This window comes from Giraffa tippelskirchi, chromosome 3 (genome assembly GCF_054371585.1).
Source record: "Giraffa tippelskirchi isolate mGirTip1 chromosome 3, T2T-mGirTip1v1.2.pri, whole genome shotgun sequence".
Lineage (NCBI taxonomy): Eukaryota > Metazoa > Chordata > Mammalia > Artiodactyla > Giraffidae > Giraffa > Giraffa tippelskirchi.
Genome location: NC_137277.1, coordinates 11563207 through 11589693, shown reverse-complemented (window position 1 = coordinate 11589693; position 26487 = coordinate 11563207). Strand labels below are relative to the sequence as shown.

The 26487-nt window shown below is 56.0% G+C and overlaps 3 protein-coding genes across 36 annotated transcripts in view; 2 read left to right on the top strand and 1 right to left on the bottom strand.

Annotated features, from left to right (window-relative positions):
- Positions 1 to 5368, top strand: part of SLC38A10 (solute carrier family 38 member 10) — a 41475-nt gene extending 36107 nt beyond the window's left edge. For 6 of the 25 annotated variants that reach the window (XM_081576201.1, XM_081576202.1, XM_081576199.1 and 3 more), the window contains 2 exons: positions 2392 to 2562; positions 3192 to 5368. In XM_081576201.1, coding sequence (XP_081432327.1) covers positions 2392 to 2562; positions 3192 to 4240 — 1220 coding nt within the window. In that variant the 3' untranslated portion in view covers positions 4241 to 5368. Of the gene's footprint in view, positions 1 to 646; positions 671 to 2391; positions 2563 to 2961; positions 2977 to 3188 lie in introns of all 25 variants that reach the window. The other 19 variants (XM_081576198.1, XM_081576189.1, XM_081576195.1 and 16 more) reach the window with 9 other exon arrangements.
- A 2146-nt stretch (positions 5369 to 7514) lies between these two features.
- Positions 7515 to 9623, bottom strand: NDUFAF8 (NADH:ubiquinone oxidoreductase complex assembly factor 8). Of its 5 annotated transcripts, none has more exons than XR_014078708.1 (4): positions 9298 to 9623; positions 9024 to 9134; positions 8309 to 8639; positions 7515 to 7764 (listed from the first exon to the last, which is right to left on the bottom strand). XR_014078708.1 is itself a non-coding variant. In XM_081576209.1 (3 exons), exons 1-3 carry the CDS (start codon positions 9379 to 9381, stop codon positions 7735 to 7737), a joined length of 225 nt encoding a protein of 74 aa, XP_081432335.1. In that variant the 5' UTR covers positions 9382 to 9623; the 3' UTR covers positions 7515 to 7734. The 5 variants fall into 5 exon arrangements, 1 of the variants encoding a protein (XP_081432335.1); XR_014078709.1 differs by having other exon boundaries at positions 8408 to 8639; XR_014078706.1 differs by having other exon boundaries at positions 8309 to 8570.
- An 86-nt stretch (positions 9624 to 9709) lies between these two features.
- On the top strand, positions 9710 to 20761 carry TEPSIN (TEPSIN adaptor related protein complex 4 accessory protein). 6 transcript variants are annotated; one of them, XR_014078704.1, is made up of 14 exons: positions 9710 to 9785; positions 11320 to 11392; positions 11726 to 11817; positions 11986 to 12079; positions 14510 to 14577; positions 14754 to 14832; positions 14950 to 15021; positions 15834 to 16037; positions 16976 to 17150; positions 17277 to 17390; positions 17516 to 17594; positions 17771 to 17905; positions 18890 to 19781; positions 20273 to 20761. XR_014078704.1 is itself a non-coding variant. In XM_081576204.1 (13 exons), the coding sequence occupies exons 1-13, from the start codon at positions 9738 to 9740 to the stop codon at positions 19448 to 19450; spliced, it is 1794 nt and encodes a 597-aa protein (XP_081432330.1). In that variant the 5' UTR covers positions 9710 to 9737; the 3' UTR covers positions 19451 to 20761. The 6 variants fall into 6 exon arrangements, 5 of the variants coding, with proteins under 5 accessions (XP_081432330.1, XP_081432331.1, XP_081432332.1 ...); XM_081576204.1 differs by having other exon boundaries at positions 18890 to 20761; XM_081576205.1 differs by having other exon boundaries at positions 15834 to 16044; positions 16980 to 17150; positions 18890 to 20761.
- Positions 20762 to 26487: the final 5726 nt, after the last annotated feature.

The following is a 26487-nucleotide window of genomic DNA, read 5'->3' as shown; positions in this document are numbered from 1 at the left end:
CCAGCAAACAAAACTTGCTCTGCATCCTCCTGCAGACCTTCATGCCCATTTTGGGGTGCTTCCCGCTCCCTGGTTTTGATGCCCCCCCTCCTCACAGCCCTGCCTGGTCGGGCACTGCCCTGCACTGAAGGAGGTGGTGGCAGCTGTCCCAGCAAATGATCACTCATCCTGTTTCTTTGGTGCCCACCCTGAGCCCCCGTGGGGTCACCCTGTTTGCTAGCGGTGTCCACAGAGCGGCCCCCGGGTGTTTCACTGTGTGCCCTGAGAGTCTGGGTCTGTACGTGGGGATCATGGTACAGCACTCAGGTGGGTTCATGGGATGCTCATACCTCGCTGCCCCACGAGCTGCTTCCCAGAAGGTCCTGCAGCCTCGGGATAGCCGGCCCAGAGCACCAGGCCCGGGAAGCCAGCCGAGCCTCTGCACGCAGAGGCCAGGAAGGCAGAGCTGAGGGTCCTAGTGTTTCCTGTAGCTCAGAGGCCATGGGAGTTCTGCGTGTTACTGTCTTTGGTTTCAGTCTGTTTACTGGTCCTGTCCTTACAATCTGTTACCTAATCCTGTTTGATTCTTTGACTTTTTCTTTTCTGAAAAGAACTTTCATGGTTTCTTATTCTGCTTTCTCCAAACGCCTCTCAATGGGATGCACAGCTGAAATCAGAAAGATGGTGGCAGGTAGGAGTCGAGAGGAGCATCACAGTGAAGGTTTTCTATGGGGGTTTAAAGACGAGACAGCAGATGGTGCGGGCACTGAGTCCAGTAGCGCCTTGCATGGGGTGTGTGAGTCAGAGTCCGGGATCCACACACGGTCTGTCCCTGAGCTGGGCTCAGCCACAGCCCTTCAGGTGGGGTCCCCCCTGATGCCCCAACCCATTCGCTTCTAGTCCACACGCCCTGGTGCCCCTTAGCCCCACTGGGGCTTTGCCATGGGGCGCCACCAACAGGACAGCCAGGTGCAGCCTGTAAGCACCTGGGCACCCCCAGAGATGGGGCGGGGTCTGTGTGTGACTTCTGCCATGTGCATGGCCTGGTATTAATGTGCCCTGCACGTGTGTTAATATCTGTGCAGCTCTCATCCCATCCATGAGTCTAATCCCTGTGGTCCTGGTGGCGCAAACAGTTGCACGCGGAGCTTCAGCTGGGGGCTCAGTTTGCCACCTCCACTCTGCTCCCCATCTGACCCATGTTGCTTCTGGCTGGACATGGTGCACTTCCCCCACCCCAGCCTCAGTCTAGGGCTAGTCCTCTGAGGACCCAGTGAGTCAGGGGGCCTGCTCTTTAGGGACCCTCCCTTGGGGACAGATGGTGTTGGCAGCATGGTCATGGTCGAGGGAGCTGGTCTGGAACTCTGTGGGATGGCGCTGTGCACTTCCCTTGTCTAAAGGGGGTGTGGGGAGCCCTGAGATGATCCACAGAACGTAGACTTTCTCAGGCAGGCTTCTTGGTCACCTTAGGATGTCTGGATGTGTGCCTGGTGGGGAGCAGGGGGCTGCATCACCTGGGCTGGCCAAGGGACCCATCCTCCGCGTGGTTAGCCTCAGCATGTTCCTCATGGGCACCAGCCTCTGTGGGGGAAGCCATGGCAGTCCCTGGGAGAAGGCCAACCCTGCTGTGTTCTGGGGGGCGGGGTCACAGGTCACTGTTGGGGAGGGCAGGCCAGCACACCTGCATATGCCCAGCACGTGGGTCCCTCGCTGGGGTGTTAGCTCTCGCCACTCCCGAAATGTTCTCCTTTCTTTGGATTTGAGCTTTTCCATCTGACAACCTGTACAGTTACATCATCTTTCAAAGCTTCCTGTTTAAAGACACGTGTTATAAAAGTTCCTTAAGCCCGGGCTGCTGGCTCTACAGAGCTGACCCAGTGCTGACGTGTTTGCAGTGCGTTACGAGCTCTCCACACCCAAGGTGTTCAGCCTCGGGGCCTCTTCTCCGTCCACAGTCTGTGGGGGCCCTTCCTACACACACCTGCTGCAGCTGGCCTGCTCCCAACTCACCTGGTGCTCCTCCCCTGCCAACTGCAGCCAGCTTCCTGGGGGAGGCGGGGCTGGGGGGAGCACTGGCGCAGCCTTCTCACTGAGGTCCTAGCTCTTGTCGCTACTGAAGGGGAAGATGGTTCTGTTTGTCTTTAAAATTCTCACCTTGGAGGAAACTTTCTTGAAAAGGCCAGTATTCTTTTTTAGAATAGTTGACAGTTTGGGTCACCAGCCCAGATCACTGTCGTTTGTGGTTATGGCGCGTAGGTGCTGATTCAGCACGGTAGAGGGGAGTGCCCAGGAGGCATCCATGGGAGGGGCCCACAGGCCACCTTGGCCTCCTTGCATGCATCATATTGCCCTCAGCCCAGCCAAGCGCCTTTGTAGCCCCCAGGCTCTGACCGCGTGTGTTTTCTGCACCAGAAGCTGGCCGGGCAGAGATGCTGGACCACGCCGTACTATTGCAAGTGATCAAGGAACAGCAGGTGCAGCAGAAGCGCCTCCTGGACCAGCAGGAGAAGCTGCTCGCGGTGATTGAAGAGCAGCATAAGGAGATCCACCAGCAGAGGCAGGACGGCCAGGAAGGCGAGGACGGCAAGTCTGGGGGAGGAAGGGGGAGAGGGGCCGGGCAGGCCAGGGACGGTTGCTGCACCCACTCAGGGAAGAGGGGTTGTCATTTTTTAAAGAGAATCGTACTTATTCATGTATGTATTTATGTTTGGCTGTGCTGGGCCTTCAGTGCTGCACGGGCTTTTTTCTAGCTGCAGAGAGCCAGGGCTACTCTCCCGTTGTGGCATGCTGGCTTCTCCTTGCAGAGTGCGCGCTCTAGGCAGTAGTTGCGGCACATGGGCTCAGTCGTTGTGGCTCCTGAGCTCAAGAGCACAGGCTCAGTAGTTGTGGTGGATGGGCTTAGTTGTTCCACGTCATGTGGGATCTTCCTATATCAGGGATCGAACCCATGTCTCCTGCATCAGCAGGCGGATTCTTTACCAGGGAAGCCCAGGGGTTGTCCCTTAATGCATGAAAGCCAGTCTCCTGCCTCCTCCTGCGCCCTCCCCCTGCCCCCCGTCCCCATTGGATCTGTGGTCTAGAGTCCTGCTGGGTGAATTTAAGCAGGTGTTTGTATTCGTTGATTGGTGGCAAGCTTGCTTCATTTAGTTACTGTGTCGGTAGCTTCTGCTCATCTCTGTGGCTAAACTGGTGCCTGACTTCATTTGCAGCAGATGTGCAGCCTGAGCTGGGGGTGGCCGCACCCAGAGGTAAGGAGCAGGAGGTCCACGACATGGGGATGGTGGAGCGTCCCCCGCCGCAGCCTGTGGAAGTCCTGCCCGGCGCTCCTGGGCATCCCCCCGCTCCTCCCCAGGGGCACAGCCAGCGCTCCGTGGAGGAGCCTGAGGGGGCAGCGGGCAGAGCCCCAGCTGCACCTCCCGGCGGTGCTGACCCGGAGCCCTGGGCAGCTCCGGCTGAGCCAAGGGAAGGCTGGCAGGGTGCTGTGCCTGAGGCCGAGGGCGCTGGCGTGCAAGAGCGGGTCCCCGTGCTGGACCCCGCCAGGGTTCCCGGGAACCCAGAGCAGCGTGGTGCTGGGGACGTCCCCGGGCAGAATCGGGATGTTTTTGGTGGAGGCTCCCACGAAAAGAAGAAACCCGGGAAGGAGGCAGCAGCTGCTGGTGTGGACGCTCAGGAGGCAGATGTGCTGGGGGTGGGGGCAGCGATTGGGGCCCCTCAGGTAAAGTCTCAGCAAGCGAGCCGAGACCAGGCACCTGGAGGCAGGTCGGGGGTAGCAGCCCCCCAGGCCCAGGTTGTGTTACATCGGCCGGAACACCAGGCCGACCCTGCTGGAGGACAGGGCGGGCAGCAGGGTGGTCATGCGGAGATGAGGAAGGAGGCCCCTGGCAGGGAGCACGTGCCTGCTCCCCGGGAGGATACCGCTGGCCAGGAGCCCGAGCAGAGGCCAGACCCTGAGCTCGGGCCCAAACCTGCCATACCTGGAGATCAGAAGCCGGACAACGCCAAACCCAACCGGGACTTGAAAGTCCAGGCCGACTCCGACCTTCGGAGGAGACGGCGGGACGTAGCTATGCCAGAGGCGGGGCTGGCCCCAAAGGACGGGGTCATCATCAGCTTCAACTCACTGCCCGACGTGCCGGTCAATGACCTCCGAAGTGCCCTAGAGACCCAGCTGCACCAGGCCGCTGGGGGCACCCTGCGGGTGGTCCCAGGCCGCCAGATCAAACAGGTGCCTGGGGCCCTGGAGGAGCCCAAGCCCCACTAAGGCCAGGGTGCTCTGGTCAGCTGGTGAACCTGGACCATGGTGGGTGCCAAGCCCCAGAAGTCAGGCCCTGGGTGGAGTGACGGCTCTGCAGCTGCAGCCACTTCCAGGCCGACTCTCCCATGACTCAGCTCCTTGCAGCCTTGAAGAGGAAAAACAGCTGCTCCCTGAGACCAGGAAACACGACCCGCCACCTCCTGTGTGGCTGTGGGAGCCGCGGGGCTTCAGGTGGAGACGTTGGGGCTCTGAGTGCTGACTGCAGCCCTGGCCCCCCAGCTGCCGTGAGAGGCAGGTGTTACCCCAAACTTTAATTCCTTATTGATGTTCTCAGTGACTGTCAGTACAAAGCCTGAGTAAATGCTTCTGCCTTCACCTCGTCTCACAGCAAATGCTGCGTCAAGTCTGAGAGGCTGGACAGGCCTGTGGGTCCAGCCGCCTCTGGCCTGGCACTCTGCTCTGCATACTTTGGTCTCCCAGTCGAGTGGTTGTGAGATTTAAAAAGTAAAACAGACCACTGCTGTCTGGTTGGTGCCGAGGTGAATCACCCAAAGGCCACAGACCGAAGAAGACTGTGAATTCACAGACCGAAGACTGTCAATCACGTCACAGGCCGAAGCCGTGACCACAAAACCCGGGTACAAGGCCTGGTGGGGAGGGGTGCACGGCCTCACTTCTCACCGCTTCTTGCTCCTTCCAGGGCAGCGTCTCCCCTGGGTTTGTACCTTTGGGACTTACCTGTTGGGAGGGGTTTGTGGTGTTTTTTTGTTGTACTTTGTTTCAAGGGGCAGAGAGGCCAGTGATCACCCCTTGACCCGGGGCTGGTCGGCAGGTGACCTGACAGACATGTTGGACTGTGTTCTCAAGAGCCTGGGGCCTTCACCTGCTTTGTGCTTTGGGCTGTGTGTACCTCGTTCCCCTCTGGGGGCGGGGGCTGCTCCAGGCCCTGCCCCAAGGGATCCATGGGGGGGCCACTCACTGACCACTAGCCAGGGGTGCCCAGGCCACGTGACAGTTCCAGCCTTGGTCTCGACTCACCTCTCCCCTGTGCCTTTTGAAATGGTTTTATTGTTTACTGTGATTTCTATGTCATCTTGAAGCCTCAAAATGAATAATAAAAGGAGTAGAATCCTCTGGAGGCCTAGCTGATTCCCCACGAACCCTGGGCACTGCTCACACAGAGGGGAGCTCAGTGAAAGGCGGCCGGGTCCCAGTGCTTTCCGCCCTCCGTTCTTAACAAAAAATAATGACACGCAAACTGTTCCGGGTGGACGTGGCCCTCAGGTTGGAACACCGCCTGTTGTTCTGGGGTGGGATTGCGTGTCCAGCCCTCTTTACCTGCATCTCTCATCTTGACCCAGTGTTCTGTCCTCTTGATTTCTGCAAAGATAACCTCTGCCATCGCCTGCCATTCCTGCACCTCCAAATGCTCAGGGTCCTGTGTCCCAGTTAATGCTTGTCCTCTCCTCCGGGCTCTCAGCTCCACTCCCCTCCCCAGTCCTTTCCTTTGGGAAAGATCTGGGCAGACCTCTGGGTGGTATCACCACGACCAGTACTGCAGGGAGCCACAAGGGGCCAGGGGCCAGTGCCTTGCTTTCTGAGCACAGACCATTCCGCTCGCTGGGTCCCATGGCTGGTAGATGTGGCCAGTGGTCCCAGCCAGAGCAGCACACCAGGGCCACCAGGAGTGACCGTCTATGCTGGCAGATGCACTCGGCAGACACGCGGCCTGGCTGGCCTAGGTAACTGGGACGGGACTCTTGTCTGTACTCCTGTTCTAGAATGGGGCCCGAGCCCAGCCCGGAGTGTGAAGAAGTCAAGGCCGAGGCTGGGTATGGCCTCCCGTGGTGCAGCCGAGCCCTGAGTCTGAGGCCAAGACAGGTGGAGCATACAGAACCATACAGGGTGACTGCTTCCTGGTGACACAGCTGAAGAAACAGCAGGAACCATTTTTCCTGCATCCTGACACAATTCGGTTGAATTCCCTCCCATAAACACAGTCTTGAAGACAGGTTGAGTTTGGGGAGGGGAGCCAGGGAGGTCTATGAGCTGACTTCAGTGTGTGGTGAGTGGCCTGGCCCATCAGTGGATCACGTCCGCAGCCCTGAACCTGCGACATGGCTGGTGGCCTCATCTGCCCCCGTTAACTGGAATCTGAAAGGATGGTAGGAGAGCACCAGGTGGGATAGTTCTGGAAGGGACCGGAGCGCCTGTGCACAGCAGAGATGCCAGAAGCTCTAGCCAGCAGGCTGCCAGAGTGCAGAGAGCACAAAGGGTCAGAAAGAGGCCATCCTCAGGCAGGAGGCACCTGCTGGGTGTGTACGCTAGGTCTTGGGCAGATAGGGAAGCGGGGAGGCATTCTCAGCAAGTCTTGTTTTCCTGGCCCATTCCTCCCTCCTGCCCTCAGCCAATCTGAGGGTCCATCACCCCTGGCCAGGATGGGGGTCATGTCAATAATGTCTGGTCCTGAATTCCAGTGGTGACTGTGAAACATGACTGCCCAGCCAGCCAGTCTTTAACAGCCCTGAAGCCCTTGAACAGCGTATAGCTCCCTCCAAGGCTGCCCTGGGAACTGCATTTCACTGGGATGATAGCTCAGATATAAGGGGTTTCAGCACTTTGTGGGAAGTCTGGAGGAGCCTTTATAAGAAGGAACAGCTCCGGGCCTCAGGGCGTGGGTTCCCTGGCACAAAGCTCTGGGACAGCAGGGCCTGGATGGAGCCAGAGGACAATGTGACCTCCACACCCTGGGGAAGGAGGCTCTGGGATGACACGCCCAGCAGGCAGCGCTCAGGATGCTGGAATCTTCAAGGGTCCCACTGGGTCTCCCTGGAGCTCCAGCACGTGTGCTGCTGTGGCCTTACGGAATCTCAGGATGAGGGGCGGGACCAGAGTGGGCAGGAGCCTGGCCAGGATGGACCTGGGCTCAGACTCCAGAGGCTGCGGAAGGGAGGGTGGGGCAACCCCATGGAGCAAGTCTCACGGGCACCGGGTTCCTAAAACCAGACCCTCCCTGGGTTCTTCACCCCTTTGTCTGGAAGAGCAACCCCCACCTTTTTTTCTAAGTCAGAAAAAAACCCATCAGTATCAGATTCCTACAGCTTGGACCTTTCCCTCACGGTGTCACTGTTCTCTTTTTGGCCTGTGCTGTAACCTGGTAGTTACTTCTAGATACTTTGCCAGACTCAGATAACATGCCTTTGGTGAGAATTGTTTAAAGAACGAGACTCGCAAGGCAGCTTGTTCACAGCCCATGCACTCATTCTGCAGATGACAAATCTTACAGTATCTGATCTGATCTTTATTGTGGGTTCACTGCATCTTATTCTCCCCAAATCCTTAGGTGTGGAAGACTGGAAAACCCATTCCCCTCTGCTCATGCGGGCCTAATGTGTTTCCAGTCCTTTTAGCCCCAAGAGCTTTTGAGGTTTTAGACGCTTGCCCCTTGAGGCCATCAGTGCCAGGCACCCAGGGACGTGGATTGGAGCTTGTAGTCCTTCCTAACGGCCTCCTGTCAGGGTCTTCTTGGCCTGGAAGACAAAGGGGCTGTGTCTGAATGGGTTGCTTTCAAGTTAGACATGGTTTCAAAGTTAAGAAAACTACCACACCAGAAGCCACCTCCTGGCAAATAACTTACAAAGAGCTTGGCCACGGGTGTGCAGCATGGGGCCAGGCTGGTTGGGGCACTGGGAAGCCTGGGGCTGGGCTCAACCTGCTCTGTGGCCTCTCCCCACCCCTGCCAGGCATTGTGCCACCAACGAGTCCCATTTAGTCCTTCCCCTTCTATAAGGGAATCTCTAGGTCAGAGATGCTGAAACACTTGCCCAGAGACGGGCACCCCTCCTGCCTCCTCATGCACCTCCACAGAGCCTCAGGGTGCAGGCAGAGTAGACACAATGGCTTGTGTCTTTAAATGAGAAACCCCCAGGTGCCCTGTCCTGAACTTCCAGTGCCCGGGGCCTGTGGTTAGGTTGCCCTCAGTGGAAAACAGCAGGAGAGGCGGCGACGCGCTCCCGGGGGCAGGACAACATGACAGAGGCAAAGGAGCGTAAGGAATCATAGATGACCAGATACCTGTGATCCTGACTAATAACCACAGGCAGCAGGGAAAAGCCTGGTTTGGCCAGGAGTGTGTGATCTTTATTTTACATGTGAATCCTTCCAACTGCTCACCACAGGATGAAGGTTTGTACCTCCCCAAGGGAGCGCTCTGAGTAAAGCAGGGAAGCTGCCAAGAGGCAGAAGCAAGTCCAAGCGACACGTGCATCTTAGATGAAACGTCAGATCAGAGATTCGTGACGAGGGTGGAGGCCGCAAATCCCAGCCACAATGATTGCTAGGAAGGTGCAAGGGGTTCTTTGAGCCCTCCGGGAAATGAAGTATGGCCCATGCATTCTCAGCCATCCTGGAACATCGGGAAACTGACTTGTATTCCCTAAATTCTGCTGAGCTGACCCAACTGCCCCGTCTCAGGTCCCATACTCAGCACCAGCAGCTCTGGTGAACAGAACTGACTGTGGGCACCGTGGCCCACCCCAGACCCACCGAGTCGAGGGAACCCAGGACCTTGACACCTTGGGCACCAGCTCAAAACCTTGTGCTAGCCTCATTACAAGCAGCCTCCGTGGCGGCGGGGGTCGCGCCGGCTAGTGTGGGGCTGTGCCCCGTTGAAGCACCTATTGGAGCCCAACACTGAACCCAGAAGAAAAGGAAGCCAGCTTCCCGAGCGGGTAACGTGGGTCCCCGCCCCCTAGGGTCCCACCCCCGGACGAGGCTGGCATCCACTTACCGCAGCAGCAAAGCAGCGCCGCAAAGCCTCGAACTCCTGCGCGCACAGATCCTTCTTCAAGCAGCCGCCCGAGGCCGTGGACGCCTGCACGCACCTGCCGTAGGCCGCGGCCTGGGGGCAGATGGAGACGGGCGAGGGTCGCCACGGTCCCCGCGCCCGCTGATTACCCGGGGCGGACCCCGCCGCTGCCGCTCCCGGGTCACCACTACCCGCCCCCCGCCAGCCCGCACTCCGCCCCGCGCGGCCCTTCCTGCCCCGCCTGACGACTCCGCACCTCGGCCCCACAGGCCGCTAGACACTCGGGGAAGGCGCGGAGGCGGCTTCGCACGCGACCCCACACAGCTCCGTTCCCCGACATGAGCGGCTCTTCCCGGGACCTGTGGGCGCCGCCATCTTAGGTCCAGCCTCTTCCGGCGCCCACCAGCTTGACAGGCACTTCCGCCCACAACATTTCTTGCACTTTGTCACTTGGTCAGGCTTGGCCCTCGCCTCTACCTCTCCGGAACCGCTCTTAGTCTCCCAGAGCCCTGCAGTTGGCTCGTTGTCTGTCGCTGTCCTTGGACTTTGTATTCGTTCACGCGCAAATTGTTTCCCGAAGTCGGCCTCAAGGCTCTCCTCACGCGAGTAATTGGCTCGCGGAGTCAGACTCACGCAGTGATTGGCGGGGGCCCGGGCCTGGCGGAAGCGGGGCGGGGTCGGAAGGTGACCGGCACCATGGCGGCCACGCCGCCGTTGCGGGATCGCCTGAGCTTTCTGCACCGGGTGAGTGAGTGCTGGCGGCCCCGGTCCCACCACGCGCCGCCTCCTGGCCTCGCCTCTGGCCAGGCCGACTGCCTCCCTGGCTGCGCACTGCCCCCGCGGGATCACCGCGCCCCGTGCCCTCCGGCTGCTGCCAGGCTCGGCGTCCCCTGTGTCAGGTCCACTGGGGACAGTGAGACTCCCTTGAACAAAATCCAAGTTTTTCTGTTTTATTACCCAGCTTAAAGTAGCTTTACAGAAAAAGAAACAGTGATCCCCCGAACTCGGTCGGAAATAACCAGACGCTGATTCGAGGAGCGGCAGAAAACCTTTTATTAAGTAGTCCAGGCAGTGGGGGAAGCCCTGAATTCCAGTTCAAATTGTGCGGAGAGGACTGGGCTTTTTCAGGACAGGACAGAAGGGTGGAGTTCAAGTGAAAAATGACAAGCGTTTGGGCGGCTGCTGTGCTGACAACTGGTGGTTACAGCAGCTAAGATCCCATCGTGCAATAGGAACTGGGGGACAGACCCTGTCCCTCCTGGTGGTTACATTTCAAGGAGTGGCTTTCAGGCCCTTGAGAAAGACTCTCCCAAGTTGTAGGTCTGGGTTCCCAATTGTAGAAAATGCTCCTGAAATGAGCCTGAACCAGTCCAAAGTCCAGGGTTAAGAAAGGGAGGTTGGGGTCTGTCACCAGAAATAGGCCAGAATGAACAGTGAATTCTGGCACTATGAGCTTCCACAGGTAGGCGGTGGGGGTGAAGGGTGTGCTGGGTTCACCCTCATGCGACTGAAAGACTGGTCAGTTCTCTTTGAGCAGAGCTTTTGCTATGTGCCGAACATCCTATGGTCCTGCAGACCTTTCCAGCTCCCCTCTGGGTCTTGGAGGACAAAGAGCGTAAGCAGCCTCTTGCAACATTCAGGTCAACCGTGTCTGTGGCCAGCACCTCAGAGACTGCACCTGAGGTCTCCTGTCCTGTCTACGCTGAGGCTCATACCCCCTAGATGTGCCGTGAGGTGGAATGGGTGTTTTCGGGTTTTATCCCTAGAAATCATACATCTTTATGCTGAGTCAACTCAGCGTAAACACCTTTGTGCTGACAGATAAGCGCGAGACACAGCTGAGTCGGTTGTTCTTGCTTTGGGTTGTTTCTGTGGGATCCCTTCTTGGAAGTGGCGCTGTAGGTCCATCAGAGTGAATGATTGTGTCACAAGGGCTTTTTTTTTATTTGCCATCCCGTAAGTTGGTATACTAAAGGCGCTTTTAAGTTGTGTGGCTGTAGGTATAGGGGCCTGGGGGGCCATGCTGAATCGTGACCTTTAGGGCTTTTCACCATGGAGACCACCACACATTTCCTCTTCCCAGGTGCTCATCCCAGCCTCCAGCAGGGAGGCTTCTGCAGGCTCTCTGTGGCCACTGGGACCATCGCTGTCCTTTCTGGGTCCCCTGACCCTGTGGCACGCCAACTATAAGCTGTGTGGAAACTGGGATCCCCAGGATCCCCAAGAATGAGGGCTCCTGTTGCCACTCACTGTGGGCTGGGCTCTCACTCCCTTTCAGCTCCCGATTCTACTGAAGGGAACATCGGATGATGATGTCCCGTGTCCGGGCTACCTGTTTGAGGAGATCGCCAGTATCCTTGCTTGTGGATACATCTGGGGGCCCTGGCATCTCTCTTACCCTGTCTCCCAGTGTCCTGGGCTTCTTTCTCCTACCCTGAGGGGGCCCTGGCTCCTTTACTATAGCAGCCAGGTGTGTAGGCTCTGAAAGTCACCCTACTGGTGACATAAGGCTCAGGAGACCCTGGAAGCTGGGTGTTCCTGAAACCAGGGCCTGGGGTGGGTGCCTATGGTGGAGGGGGCCACGCTGAGGAGTTTGATGGCAGGAAGGCCCGGCTTCTTTCCCTGGCCAGGGCATTGTGCGCCCCACGGTTAGCTCGCCCCTTCCCTAACTGAGCGCCTCCCAGAGATCTCCCATGAATCCCTGGGCAGCAGCCAGTGTCTCCTGGAGTACCTGCTGAACCGTCTGCACAGCGGCTCTGGCCGCGTGAAGCTCAAGGTGAGTCCGAGCAGCTCCAGAGGCTTGCCTGGGGGTTAAGTCAGGGCCCCGTCCTGCCCCTGGTGGTGAGGCTGGAGGGGAGGGATGAGCTGGGGGAATGGGGGGCTGTGTCGGGTGGGGCACCCTTCTGTGGACCCAGCTCTGCCCCCACAATGCCTGCTCCCCCAGGTGCTGAAGATCCTGCTGCACCTATGCGGTCATGGCTCCTCATCCTTCCTGCTAATCCTGAAGCGCAACCCCTCCTTCATCCAGGAAGCCGCGGGTATGGGCCAGCACTGCCCATCGGAGGTGCGGGGAGAAAGGTGGCCAGGGCAGGTCTCAGCCAGATCCCTTAACCCGAGCCCCCACCTTCCTGCCCCGTACTCGTGCTCCCCACTCTGTGCTCCATCCACACTGTCCTTCGCTGCCAGCTCCTCCCTTCCCTCCCCTCCATGCCGGACCCTCCCCTCCTCCCGGCCAGGCCAGGCCAGGCCAGCGCACTGCGTGGAATGACTGGTGTCTGTGAGCTCTGCTGGGCCTTTGCAGACTGGATCTTTCCTGTCTATCCCTGCCTTGGGTTCCCTCTTGTCCCCAGGGCTGCTCCTCAGGACCCTAGGAAGCCCTCCATTCTCCGAAGGGCTGGGAGGGTGGGGGACGGGACTCATGAGGCTGTCGTGAGTGAGAGGTGGGGCCCTGGTGTGTGGTGATCCAGGTGACAGGTGAGTCTGGGGTAGACCCCTGTCCCTCACCTGCCCCCAGGCCAGGGGTGTTCACGAGGCTCTTGTTAATAAGAACTGGTGGGGGTCGTGACCTGAAGTCTTCTCCTTGGGTGGGGAGAACTGAGCAGGAAGGCCTTGGCCTTCGGGCCAGAACCCACCCCACTAAGCTGTCCCCGAGAGGGCAGTGCCACGGAGGAGACTGAGTCCTCTATCTACTGCTTGCTTGTCGGCGACCCTCAGCAGTTTAGCGTGCCCCACCCACCAGGTGCTTGGACTCATCCCACTCTGCCGCACCCCGAATCCACTGCTTTCCCTTTACTGCAGGCGCGGCTGGGGCCAGGTCGGGGCTGGGCTGCCCGTGGGCCCTGGGGTGCCATGCGGGCACCTTGGAGACAGGGAGCGGCCTTTGAGGGGGCATAGACCATTTCTTGGCAAATGCCCAGAGGCATCCAGGGGGCTGGGGGCGCACTCGTCACAGCCCAGCTCCCCGGAGTTTGTGCACTGAAACAGCATGGCTGGTTCATTCTCACCAGCCGGAGGGTCAGAACGGGCCTGTCCCGCTGCACAGCTCACACGGTTGTGGCCAGTTCTGGGCCACACCTCTGTTCTGGTCTCCAAAGAGGGCAGAGGAAGCAAAGGGGGCAGCTGACTGATTCTTTATTAGCACCAACATCTCTCAACCCCAGAGGTTGAGTGCCCAGATAGACGGGGCTGTGAGAGGAGCTGATCCTGGAGGCGGTGGAGGGGAGGGGGTGTGTGGCACAGAGAGGTTGGCCCAAATTTGGGGGCCTGGCAGGGGTTCCCTGTGACTCCCACAGGGAGGGTGGGAGCTGTGGCAGCACAGAGGGGAGGTCCCATGCCCTGGCTGGTCTCAGGGTCCTGAGGCAGGAGGAGCCAGCGAGGTTTAATGAGACATAAGCTTCCTAGGTTGGAGAAGGAAATGGCAACCCACCCAGTATTCTTGCCTGGAGAATCCCATGAACAGAGGAGCCTGGCAGGCCATGGTCCATAGGGTCGCAGAGAAGGACATGACTGAAGCGACTAAGTGCGCGTGCACGCACGCAAGCTTCCTAGGTGGTGCTGGTGGTAAAGAACCCGCCTGCCAATGCAGGAGACGCTGGAGACACAGGTTTGATCCCTGGGTTGGGAAGATCTCCTGGAGGAGGGCATAGCAACCCACTCCAGTATTCTTGCCTGAAAAATTTCACGAACAGAGGAGCCTGCTGGGCTATAGTCCATGGGGTTGCAGTCAGACACGACTAAAGGGACTTAGTGTATACAAGCTTATTTGATGGGCCACAGCTGAAGCTTTATGAGCAGGAGACCTTTCAGGCCGTGATAAGGAACCCACGTTTTATGGTCAGGCCCTTGAAAGCTCTAAGGGTTTTCAGCTGGACTAGAGCCTCCTCGGGCTTCCCTGATAGCTCAGTTGGTAAAGAATCAACCTGCAATGCAGGAGACCCTTGTTTGATTCCTGGGTCGGGAAGACTGCTGGAGAAGGGATAGGCTACCCACTCCAGCATTCTTGGGCTTCCCTGGTGGCTCAGCTGGTAAAGAATCCGCCTGCAATATGGGAGACCTGGATTTGATCCCTGGATTGAGAGCCTCCTCTGGTCGCCTCTGGGTGGAGATGGTGTTGAGGGGAGGCAGTTAGGCTGCTGTTGCAGAGGCTCAGGTGAGGGGTGGCTTTGAGTCGGGGAGTGGCACAGTCAACGTGGCCCTGGTGTTCTGGAGGTTGAGTTGCAGCCTCACGGCTGGGGGTGTGGGGGGTGTGGGCCAGGGGGCGCTGAGGGGCTGTGAGGGCACAGTCACCCCAGGCCTGGGGACGGCGGTGCATCTGTGCTTTAGGAAGCTTCCAGGGACTTGGTTGAGGGGGCTGAGCTGGGAGCTTCATAGGGCGCCGGGCAAGGCCACGGCTCACCGCCTGTGTCGGGTGTGGGCTTTGAGGCTGGGTGGTCGGCACTGCCCGGCTCAGCTCTGCTCCCGTTTCGCAGTTTTCGCGGGGCCCCCGGATCCTCTCCACGGGAACAGCTTGTATCAGAAGGTGCGGGCCGCTGCCCAGGTAAGCCCAGGACCCAGGTCGCTCCCTGCTCTCCCCGCCCAGGGCCCTGGCTCCACTCTTTCTGCAGGACGGAGCCCCTGAGTGGCCCTCGGGGGAGAAGGAGGGTGGGGCACAGAGCAGACGGCTGGCGGGAGGACGGTGGGTGTGCGGCGCTGAGTGCCCTCTGCCTCGTCTAGGACTTGGGGGCCGCCTTGTACTCCGACGCCTTGTCACCTCCGCCTCCCTCCCAGCTTCCCAGGACCCTGCCTCCGGCAGGTATGCGAGTACGCCCAGCCCTGTCACCGGGTTCCACTCTGGGCAGGCCTCTCCTCTCCCAAACGTCCAGGGTTGAGGGTCGAGTCCCCGCTGCTGCTGACGTGGGCCTCCCCGCAGGCATGGGCTCCCAGTCCAGGCCCCAGAGCGCCCTGCAGGGCTTTGGCTACAGCAAGGAGCGGGGTCACACAGGTGAGTGCTGCAGGGCCAGGGGCCCGGCCGAGGGGGAGGGGCGGGTGGGGCCTGTGTGCCCTCCACTGACTTCTGTCCCACCCCGAGGCGGCTGGGGAGGTGCAGTCGGCTCTCCTTACCTGGCTGGTGAGAAGACAGGCTGAGGGTCAGCCCCGCACTTGGGCTGTCAGCCCTGGGCTCCTTCAGGGAGCCAAGTGCAGAGGGCCGTGGTCCCCACCATGACAGAGCTGACTAGGAGCTGGCATGGTGCCGGCCCTGCTTGCTGGGAGAGCCTGAAGCCCCGCAGGGCCACATGAGCCTCTCGTGGGCTCTGGGCCAGGTCCAGCTGATATGCTGACCACTCCAGCCATGGCTCCTAGTTCCTCAGCACTTCTGATTCCTAAAGTGGGTCTGCCTTAGAGCCCACCTGTTCCTAACCTGGGGGTGACTGCCAGATCACCCTGCATGGGGCACTCCTTGGGAAAGCCCCCAGCACTGGATGTGAGCACTCCTTAAGTGGCCAGGGAGATTGTGCTTCTCAGGACAACCACCTTAGGTGGCCCCGTGCTCTGAGGGGGGGGACACAGGAGGGCCGGGACACAGCTTTGCCATGAGCTGCCACTCATCCACGCTCCTTGGGGCCAGGATGCATTGAAGTGAATTCACTGCAGAAGCTTCTGGGAGGGCCCTGTCCCTCCATACGGCCTCTGCTCTGTGACTGCAGCTTGTGTCCCAACCTCCTGGGTCCTGGGTGAGGAGCAGCCGTGGGGACCTCATCCTGGGAACACCGGGTGGGACTGAGGGGGCTCTGCCATTTCCCCTCTCTGCTGCAGGCTCTGCGGGGGAAGCCTTCCTGTCCACCATCCAGAAAGCCGCAGAGGTGGTGGCCAGCGCTGTGCGCCCTGGGCCTGAGAGCCCCAGCAGCCAGAGGTCCCTTCCGCAGGGTGATGCCTACCAGCCGGCCGTGACACCTTCAGCCAGCCTTGGCACCCCCACCTCCAGGAGCCCTCTCCCTGTGGCCAGCCCAGGAGCCCGAGGTATCAAGCTGGACTCCTCCCTTGGGGCGCTGGCTTCCCCCTCCCCAGGCCCTGGGCTTCCAGTCACCTGCTGGGGCTGGGCGGGAGCAGACGAGGGAGGAGGAAGAAAGCAGTGCACCTGTGGTGGGGGCAGGGGGCAGGAGCCCCACCCTGCGGGTCCCGTGACACCTCTCAGAGCCAGCACGTGACCAGCCCACAGAGCCAGCCGCCCACGAGACTCAACTCCCTGCGGCCTCTGCAGTGGTGCGCGTAGGGCAACCCTGCCTCGACCCCCCATGTCCAGTGTTCTCTGTCAGTCTGCTCTGGGTGGGAGCTCGTGTATTACGGCTCCACGAGAGGTGGGGTCTGCCCAGGATCCCAGCTGGGACAGGAGCCACCCAGCGCCTTCGAGCGGCTCTGCAGCCCATCAGGGCCCAGGGGCAACAAGGGAGCCCTCCGCAGGGGCCAGGCTCCATGCCATGTGTTCTAGTGGTGCGCTGTGATATAGGAGGGAGTGACAGCTGCCCGTGCCCTCCACCTCCACTTCTGCCTCTCCCAGAAGCACCGTCCCGTTTGCCTGGCTCAGAGGAAGGATGTCAGCACTCTCCGGAACTTGAGAGCTGTTGTGCTGTGCGCTGTCCCCACTGCCCTGGCACTGCATATTCTCCCACCCGCCTGGCGTCTGGTGCCTGACGCTGCTTCCTGTGTTTTCTGGGCAGGCGTGTCCCGTGTGGACCCCCCACCCTGGGCCTGAGTGAGGGTGTGCGCTGTTCTGCCCTGTTTCCTCTCGGGTGGTGTTTCCTGGAGCTAGAGCCCAGGCAGCTACCATGTCCACATCTCAGGGCCCAGCCCACAGGCTCTTCCTTGGGTCTCCTCGTCCAGAGCTCCTGGGGAGACAGATGTGGGGCCAATCTGAGGCCCTCAAGGGTCTGACCCTCAGTCAGTGTTTCTTCCAACAGCGAGACACCAGCCCGGGCAGGCCGGAGGCGGCTGGGATGAGCTGGACAGCAGTCCCAGCTCTCAGGATTCTTCCCAGGAGAACGATGATCTGGGCAAGGCCTCGGACTCGGGTAGTCGGTCGGGCAGTGACAGCCCCTCGGGGGCCAGCCGGGCAGCTAGTGACCTGGCAGAAAGGTGATCCAGCACCCCAGGGCACTCCTCCCTTCCCTACCCTGATGGGGGAGAGGTGACCTGGAAGGGGCTCACCCCTCCTGGCGTGAGGGAGACCACCCTTTGTCCTGACCCGTGTGCACCTGGCAGGGTCGAGGCTGTGACCCTGAGTGACTGCCAGCAGGAGCTGAGCCTGGTCCGGACTGTGACCCAGGGGCAGCACACTTTCCTGAGCCGAGAGGAGGTGCAGCACTTCGTCAAAGAGTGAGCCCCGACCCGATCCAGGCCCCCTCACCCCCGCACCCCACCCCCATCCCTCGCCCTGGCTCTGCACACACACCCCTCACCCCACAGCCCCAGCCCTGTTGCGCGGTGCCCCCTTCCTGCAGGTGTGGCCTCCTCAACTGTGAGGCTGTGCTGGAGCTGCTCATCCGCCACCTGGGTGCCACCAGTGAGCGTGTTCAGATGGTGAGGAGGGCAGCGGGCAGGGCTGGGGGTGTGCCTGGGCACGGGGAGTGGGGAGAGAGAGCACAGGACGCCTGGTCGATTGACTGCGGAGGGCCGAGAGGAGGGAGGGACGGAACTGGTTACACAGACCTCCTGATGGGGGGAACCAGTTGACATCAAGCCCACCCACCCTGCAGAGAGCCCTGGGTGCCATTGCCTCCCTCGGGTGCACCGACCTGCTCTCCCAGGAGCGAGTGCTGCTCCTCGCCCGGCCTCGACTGCAGGAGCTCAGTGCCGGCAGCCCCGGACCTGTGACCAACAAGGCCACCAAGGTGGGCAGCCTCCAGGGCCCCGAGGAGGGGGTGCAGGACACCCCAGCAGTCCCACACCCTCCCCCCGTCCCCACTGCCTTCCCTAGACACGCCCCCTCCCGTTCCTACGGCTGGCACAAGTCGTGTCCTTAGAACTGCATTTGGCGGTCTGGCCTCTTCCCATACATGGGATGGGACCCACAGGTTTCCCCAACCTTCCCCAGGTTTCCCCAACCTTCTGCCCAGCAGATCTGCCTTTTGGGCAGCGCTCTCTCCCTTGTGGCTCATCTCCTCCAGGAAGCCCTCCTCCTGCAGGAAGCCCTCCTCGACTGCTTGGATGGCTGTCTTCCTCTGCTCTGTGCTCTGTGTCATGGGTCTAAGCTCTGCTCCCATATCCCCAACTCTGGGAGGGCAGAAATGGTTCTGTTTGTCTGAGTCCTCTTCCCACTGATGAATGCAGGGAGGCCACCTGCAGTCTTCTCTGGGGGCCCATTGTTGGCCTCCCCAGCTTCCAGTTTTCTGTATGGCAGCTGAAAATTCAGATCCTTAGTTGCTTGTCTCTAAACCGCCCTTCATCAAAGCACTAGTGAACCTGCCACACGCAGAACATGTCGTGGGCACATCACGGTGTTGCCAAAACCTGAGAAGGACCCAGGAGTCCAGCTATCAGAAATGACGCTTGGATGGGGGTTGGGGTGCTTCAGACAGACACATCTGTTCCCTCCCCGTGTGTCAGGTGCCTGTGTGGCACTTGACCAGGAGGGGGAGCTCTTCCACTCTGGCAGGTCATGCAGCAGCTTGATGTGGGGGAAAGCATCTGTTTGTATGACAGCTGGTGGAGAGCCCAGCGCTACTGGCGGGGGATGACAGAAGTTGTGAGCGGCCAGTGGTCCTGCCCTGTGCTCTGGCCAGCGACATTGAGGAGGGGACCTGGGAGGACTATGTCCTCTGTGATTCCTGGAGGAGCACAAGAGCCCTCACCAGTTCCCCTCTTCCCTCGTTCAGATCCTGAGACACTTTGAAGCCTCCTGCCGACAGTGGCCCCCTGCCCGGAGGCCCCCAGCCGAGCCTGGCCCTGCAGCCACCCGTGTGGGCCCATCAGACCTGCTGACTGACACCCTGCCTTTCACCGGGGGCCAGGCCTTCCTGCAGCCTCTGAGTTCAGCTCTGTTTTTGCCCAAGGGCAGCACTCTCCGATCAGGGCTGCAGCCCAGCCCTGTGCCCCCAATGTCCCCGGACAGCTGCCCCCTTCCAGTCCCTGGGGCTGCCAGGGAGGCTGAGACCAGGCTGGCAGGTTCCAGAGACCAGGGGGCTGCATCTGAGCAGGGCCCGCTTTGCATGGACACCCCAAAGGGAGGGCCAGAGATTGGCCTGGGCCCCGACCACAGCTGCAGCTCCTTATTTGCTGGCATGGAACTGGTGGCCTGTCCCCGCCTGGTGGGGCCCAGGACTGCTGCAGAGGAGCCCCTCTCAGCCCACCAGGCTCCCTGGACATCGTCACAGAGGCTGGCAGCAAAAGAGCCTTCCGGCTCTGAGCTGTCAGCTTTTGCATTCTTAAACTCATGATCTTGTCTGCCTGGGCCACATGCAGTCTGTGTGCTCCCTGGCCCATGACTCCCAGGATCCTGTGACTTTGTGCTGTCCCCTATGCCCACAGCCCCCGATTCCCCTCTGTGTGGTCGGCCTTGCCCTCCCCTAGCCTCTTGCCCTTACCCACTGAGGCCTTGGTGTGGGCAGCCACCCAGCCAGGCAAGCTCAGAGTGGACTGCCCACCCAGGGATGAGAACGGCCACCAGTAAAACCCAGGTGATATTTTAGTCCACGCACCAGTCAGAGCCAGACCACCACTGCGGTAATGAGGTGCCCATAGGAGCTGCTCCCCAACTTTTCCCCTGAGGTGGGTTCCCTGTTTTCCTGCTGGGAGGCAGGACCTTCCTCTTAGAGCCTGCCCCCTGGGTTTGATGGCCCAGGAGCAGCGCCCCTGAGCACCCTGCAGGACTTGCAGGGAGGGCAAGACAGGCCCAGAAAGAGGAGCTGAGCCCGAGCTAAGCCTGACAGCTGGTGGGCCCTGGGGTGCCGGATCTCCCGCCTCATGGCCATCTGCTCTGGTGGGATGAGCACACCGTCCACTTCTCCCATCTGCCAGAGGGACAAAGGGAGGGCAGTGGGGCAGACAGCATGACTTGGCCTGCCCAGAGGGCACTAGAGGGGAGCTCACGGGATAGGAGGCCTGGTGACTGAGCTTGGAGACAACACACCCCTTGGAACTGGCCCATGTCCCCGGAGTCCTTATGGGCACACAGAGAAGGGCACCAGGGGAAGACAGAGAGGACCCATCAGCAGGCTGAGCCCAGGCCCAGCCTCCAGCCAAGCTTCTGCTGTTTCCAGGCGACAATCCTGAGAGGAGGATCCCAGGGCCACCTCAGTCATTCCTCCACCCCCACCCGGCTGTCTCCTTGGCCAGAGACTGGCCATTTGGACTTGAATTCCTGTAGCAGCAGGCAGGCAGGCACGGAGCCTTGCAAGCACTGACCTCGGGGTCCCCTGGGGAAACCCCTGCCTTCCTGGCCCTCAGAAACAAGGATTTTTGGGGTCGATTTGGAACCACTGCTTGGGTCTTTGTTTTTGAGCTCAGATCCCTCCCTCAGGGGGAGGGGGGTGTTCTAAGCAGCCTCCCACCTTCTCGTCCATCAGGATTTAGGGTCTGGGAGGGTTAGGGCAGTATCAGGTCCCTGTGTGACCCATGTCAGTGCCCCCCTGCCGTGACCTCTGTCTGCAGACTGTACAGCCACCTCAGAGCTAGGGCTGTGGTCACTCGGGAGAACTGGGGACAGCCTGGGGTCACACCTCCCACATAAACACTGCTGTTCACAGGAAGCTGCACTAATCGCTTTTTCATTTTCTATCTGCGTGTGTGTGTGAGAGAGAGGAGAGAAAACGGCACTAAGGGGCACAGGTAGAGGCTTCTAAAAGCAGTAACGGGTATCAATTCTTCCTTAAATGTTTGGAAGGACTCCGCAATGGAACTATCTTGTCTTGTAGTTTTCTTAATTGCAAAGTTTCTAACTACAAAATTCAATTTCTTAAGTAGATTTAGGACTATTTGGGTTATCTATTTCCTCGTGAGTTTCAATAATTTGTGTCTTTCAAGGAATTGGTCTGTTGTGAATATGGCTATAGAGTTTTTTCAGCCTACTTTCTTTGTTCTTACAATTTCTATAGTGTCCCACCTTTCATTTCTGATATTAATTTTTTTCCACCTTTCTTGGTTAGTCTGATTAGAAGTTTATTGATATTATTGACCTTTTCAAAGAACTAACTTTTGGTTTTATTTTTCTTACTGATTGTATGTTTCCTATTTTATTGACTTCTGCTCTTTACTATTTCTTTCTGCTGTGGATTTTTTTCTTTTTCTAGCTTTTTAAAGGTGAAAGCTTTGATTATTGATTTAAGACATTTTTTCTTTTTTAATATAAACATTTTTAACATTTTATTTTATTTTTGGTTGCACTAGGTCTTCCTTGCTGCGTGCAGGCTTTCTCTAGTGGCAGAGAGTGGGGGCTCCTCTTCGTCGCAGTTCACGGGCTTCTCGTTGGGGTGGCCTCTTTTATTGTGGAGCACAGGCTCTAGGCACACCGGCTTCAGTAGTAGTGGCTTGTGGGCACTAGAGCGTGGGCTCAGTAGTTGTGATTCATGGGCTTAGTTGCTCTGTGGCATGTGGAATCTTCCTAGACCAGGAATCACACCTATGTCCCCTGCATTGGCAGGCAGATCCTTATCCACTGTACCACCAGGAAAGTCCTAATGGAAACATTCTTAATGCTATACCTTTTCCTCTAGACACTTTTAGCTACATCCCATGAACTTTGATAATATTTTAGTATTTATTCAGTTCAAAATATTTTCTAGTTTCCCATAAGACTTTCTTTTTGTCTGACTTTTTTGGGGTGGGGACACAGCACCAGGCAGCATGTGAAACTTCCTGGACTAGGGATCAAACCCATTCCTCCTGCAGTGGAAAGGCAGAGGCTTAACTCCTGGACCACCAGGGAAGTCCTGATGGATTATTTTAAAATGTGTTTTTTGTTAGTACTTTAAATTTTATATTGTAAGAGAACATACAAGATTTTCATTTTAAAGATTTCAAGCTTTTGCTAAAGTTTGTTTGGTGGCCCAGGATATAGTCTATCTTGGTAAATGTTCCATGTGCACTTGATTTGGAGAACTACAGACCAACCTCCTTCATGAACATAGATTTAAAGAAGAAAAAGTCCGCAACAGAATATTGGCAAAACAAACCCAGTAGTATACAAAAAGTAATAACACATCACAGTAAGTGGAGTTTTTCCTGGGGATGGAAGGCTGATCCAACTTCTGAACATCAGTGCAATTCACTATATTAACACGCTAAAGAAGAACAAATCGCATATCATTTTACACAGAAAAAAGCAAGAGATAAATTTCAACATTCATGATTAAAAAAAAAACTCAGCAAACTAGAAATACAACAATTTCTTTCACCCAGTAAAGGCGATGGACTGGGTGCGTGTGTGCGTATACAGTTGCTTCAGTCGTGTTCAACTCTTTGCAACACCATACTTAACGTCAAAAGGCTGAAGTGATTTCCTTCCAAGATTGGGAACAAGGCGGGAATGGCCACGCTCACCACTTTTGTTTAGCATTGTCCTGGAAACAAAGATGCATGCAAAGATGGGCTCGATAAAGGACAGAAATGGTATGGACCTAACAGAAGCAGAAGATATTAAGAAGAGGTGGCAAGAATACAGAGAAGAACTGTACAAAAAAGATCTTCACAACCCAGATAATCACGATGGTGTGATCACTCACCTAGAGCCAGACATCCTGGAATGTGAAGTCAAGTGGGCCTTAGAAAGCATCACTACGAACAAAGCTAGTGGAGGTGATGGAATTCCAGTTGAGCTATTTCAAATCCTCAAAGGTGATGCTGTGAAAGTGCTGCACTCATTATGCCAGCAAATCTGGAAAACTCAGCAGTGGCCACAGGACTGGAAAAGGTCAGTTTTCATTCCAATCCCAAAGAAAGGCAATGCCAAAGAATGCTCAAACTACCGCACAATTGGCACTCATCTCACATGCTAGTAAAGTAATGCTCAAAATTCTGCAAGCCAGGCTTCAGCAATACGTGAACCGTGAACTTCCAGATGTTCAAGCTAGTTTTAGAAAAGGCAGAGGAACCAGAGATCAAATTGCCAACATCCGCTGGATCATCGAAAAAGCAAGAGAGTTCCAGAAAAACATCTATTTCTGCTTTATTGACTATGCCAAAGCCTTTGACTGTGTGGATCACAATAAACTGTGGAAAATTCTGAAAGAGATGGGAATACCAGACCATCTGACCTGTCTCTTGAGAAACCTGTATGCAGGTCAGGAAGCAACAGTTAGAACTGGACATGGAACAACAGACTGGTTCCAAATAGGAAAAGGAGTCCGTCAAGGCTGTATATTGTCACCCTGCTTATTTAACTTATATGCAGAGTACATCATGAGAAACGCTGGGCTGGAAGAAACACAAGCTGGAATCAAGATTGCTGGGAGAAATATCACTAACCTCAGATATGCAGATGACACCACCCTTATGGCAGAGAGTGAAGAAGAACTAAAGAGCCTCTTGATGAAGGTGAAAGAGGAGAGTGAAAAAGTTGGCTTAAAGCTCAACGTTCAGAAAACTAAGATCATGGCATCTGGTCCCATCACTCCATGGGAAATAGATGGGGAAACAGTGGTAACAGTGTCAGACTTTATTTTTTGGGCTCCAGAATCACTGCTGATGGTGACTGCAGCCATGAAATTAAAAGACGCTTACTCCTTGGAAGGAAGGTTATGGCCAACCTAGATAGCATATTTAAAAGCAGAGACATTACTTTGCCAACAAAAGTCTGTCTAGTCAAGGCTATAGTTTTTCCAGTGGTCATGTATGGATGTGAGAGTTGGACGGTGAAGAAAGCTGAGCACCACAGAATTGATGCTTTTGAACTGTGGTGTTGGAGAAGACTCTGAGAGTCCCTTGGACTGCAAGGAGATCCAATCAATCCATCCTAAAAGAGATCAATCCTGGGTGTTCATTGGAAGGTCTGATGTTGAAGCTGAAACTCCAATACTTTGGCCACTTCATGCGAAGGGTTGACTCATTGGAAAAGACCCTAATGCTGGGTAGGATTGGGGGCGGGAGGAGAAGGGGACGACAGAGGATGAGATGGTTGGATGGCATCACCAACTCGATGAACATGGGTTTGGGTAAACTCCGGGAGTTGGTGATGGACAGGGAGGCCTGGCGTGCTGCAGTTCATGGGGTCGCAGAGAGTCGGACATGACTGAGCGACTGAACTGAACTGAACTGGAAGCACCAGCCACTTCAGTGAAACAATGGGGGAAAAGGCACATACAAAGGAAAGGAAATAAAACTAACTGCAGAAAGCATGATTATTTATGTTGAAGATCACATAGATTCCACAAAAAATCCTATGACTAATAAGAGTTTAGCAAGAACACAGGCTGTTGAGTAAAACTGAATTGTATTTTCATATGCGAGTGATAAATGATGGGAAATTTACATTTTAAAATTTGTTATTGGGACGTCCCTGATATGGGAGGATTCCACATGCCACAGCCCCTGTGCCACAACTACTGAGCCCATGTTCTAGGGCCTGCATGCCACAGCAACTAAGCCCCATGCGTCTCGAGCCTGTGCTCCACAACAAGAGAAGCCACCACCATGAGAAGGCAGTGAAGAGTACCCCCTGCTCACCGCAACCAGAGAAAGCCCACACATGGCAACGAAGACCCAGTGTGGCCAAAAATAGATTCTTTATGATAGCATCCAAAACTGAAATAATTAGCTCTAAATCTAAATATATATATATATATATATATGTAGGATCTGTATGCTGAAAAGGACAAAAGACTGATGAAAGAATCAATGAAGACCTACATAAATGGAGAAATACACTATGTTTATAGATTGGAAGATTTTACTGTTAAGATGTCAATTTTTCCCAAATTGATGTACAGATTTAACATAATTCCCATCTAGTTTTTTTGGTAAATGGAAACTGATCATAAAAGCTACAGCCAAAGTCAAAGCGATTAGAATAGCTAAGGTGATTTTGAAAAAGCACACAGAGGGCTCACAGTACCTGCTTTGAAAACATACTGTCAAGAAGCACTAGTCAAAAAAAAAAAAAAAACACTAGTCAACACTGTGGGATGCGTGAAAGTTTAGACATAGATCAGTGGGCTAGGATAGACAGTTCAGAAACAGCCACACGGATATGGTCAGTTGGTTTTCCATAGGTGTCAAGGTAATTCAATTGAGAAAGGATAGACTCTCAACACATAATGCACATAATATTGAAACAACTGGAAGAAACGAATGAACCTTGGCCCCTTCTCATATCTTACACAGTATTTAAAGTGAGCCATAAACCCACCTAGAAATTAAACTTCCAGAAGAAAACCTAGCAGAAAATGTTTTGTCCTTGGATTAGGCAAAGGCTTCTATGAGATATAAAAAGCACAAACTGTAATAGAAAAAACTAGGCATCATCAAAGTTGAAGAACCTTACTTTGAATGACACGAGAACAAAAAGACAAGCCACAGAGTGGAGATGTTTGCAAATCACAACTCTCAGGAAGAATTTGTATCAAGAATATATAAGGAACACTCCAAACTCAAAACAACCCCCAGTTTACAAAGTGGGTGAAAGATGGGGATGGACATTTTGCCAAAGAAGGTATATGGATGTCGGACAGAGAAGCACATGGATAGTTTCTCAACATTGTTAGGGAAATGCCGTTGAAGACCATGTGGAATACCACTACACACCTATTCGTATTTTTTAAGAATATTTCAGTTGGCAACATGCAGTCTCTTCGTTGTGTCAAGATCTTTTGATGCAGTGTGCAGATTTAGTTGGCTCCAAGGCCTGTGAGATCTTCCTTGACCAGGGATCAAACCTGTGTCCCCTGCATCGCAAAGACTGTTGGACCACCAGGGAAGTCCTGACAGCCGTTAGTATTACTTAATAATTTAAAAATCCAGTAATACCAAGTGTGAGGCCAAGGGGGATCAAATGGAATTCACAGGCTGCTGGTGAGAATGTATTAATAGAAAGATACATCGCCTTTGGGAAAAGTCTGGCAGTATCTTAGACAGTTAAACACCTACCTACCTACCATACAATTCAGCAGTCCCCTCCTAAGTATTTACCCAAGTGACATGAAAACTTAAATTCATACAAATGTTTAAAAGTGAATGTTTACAGCAGTTCCATTCATAATTGCCCCAAACCAGAAACAATCCTTAAGCCCTTGAGTTGCTGAGTGATAAAGGACGGTTCACCCACACCGTGGAATACTAGTCAGCAATGAAGAGGAACAGGGAAGACTCACGTGACTAAGCGAAGGAAACCAGACTCAAAATGGTACACACCACAGGATTGCATTTCTAAGCTGGAAAAGGCAAAACCATAGTGATAGACGACAGGTTGGTGGTGACTGGGACAAGGGGTGGGGAGGATTTGGCTACAAAAAGGCAGTCCATGGTTTGGGGAGAGGAGAGAATG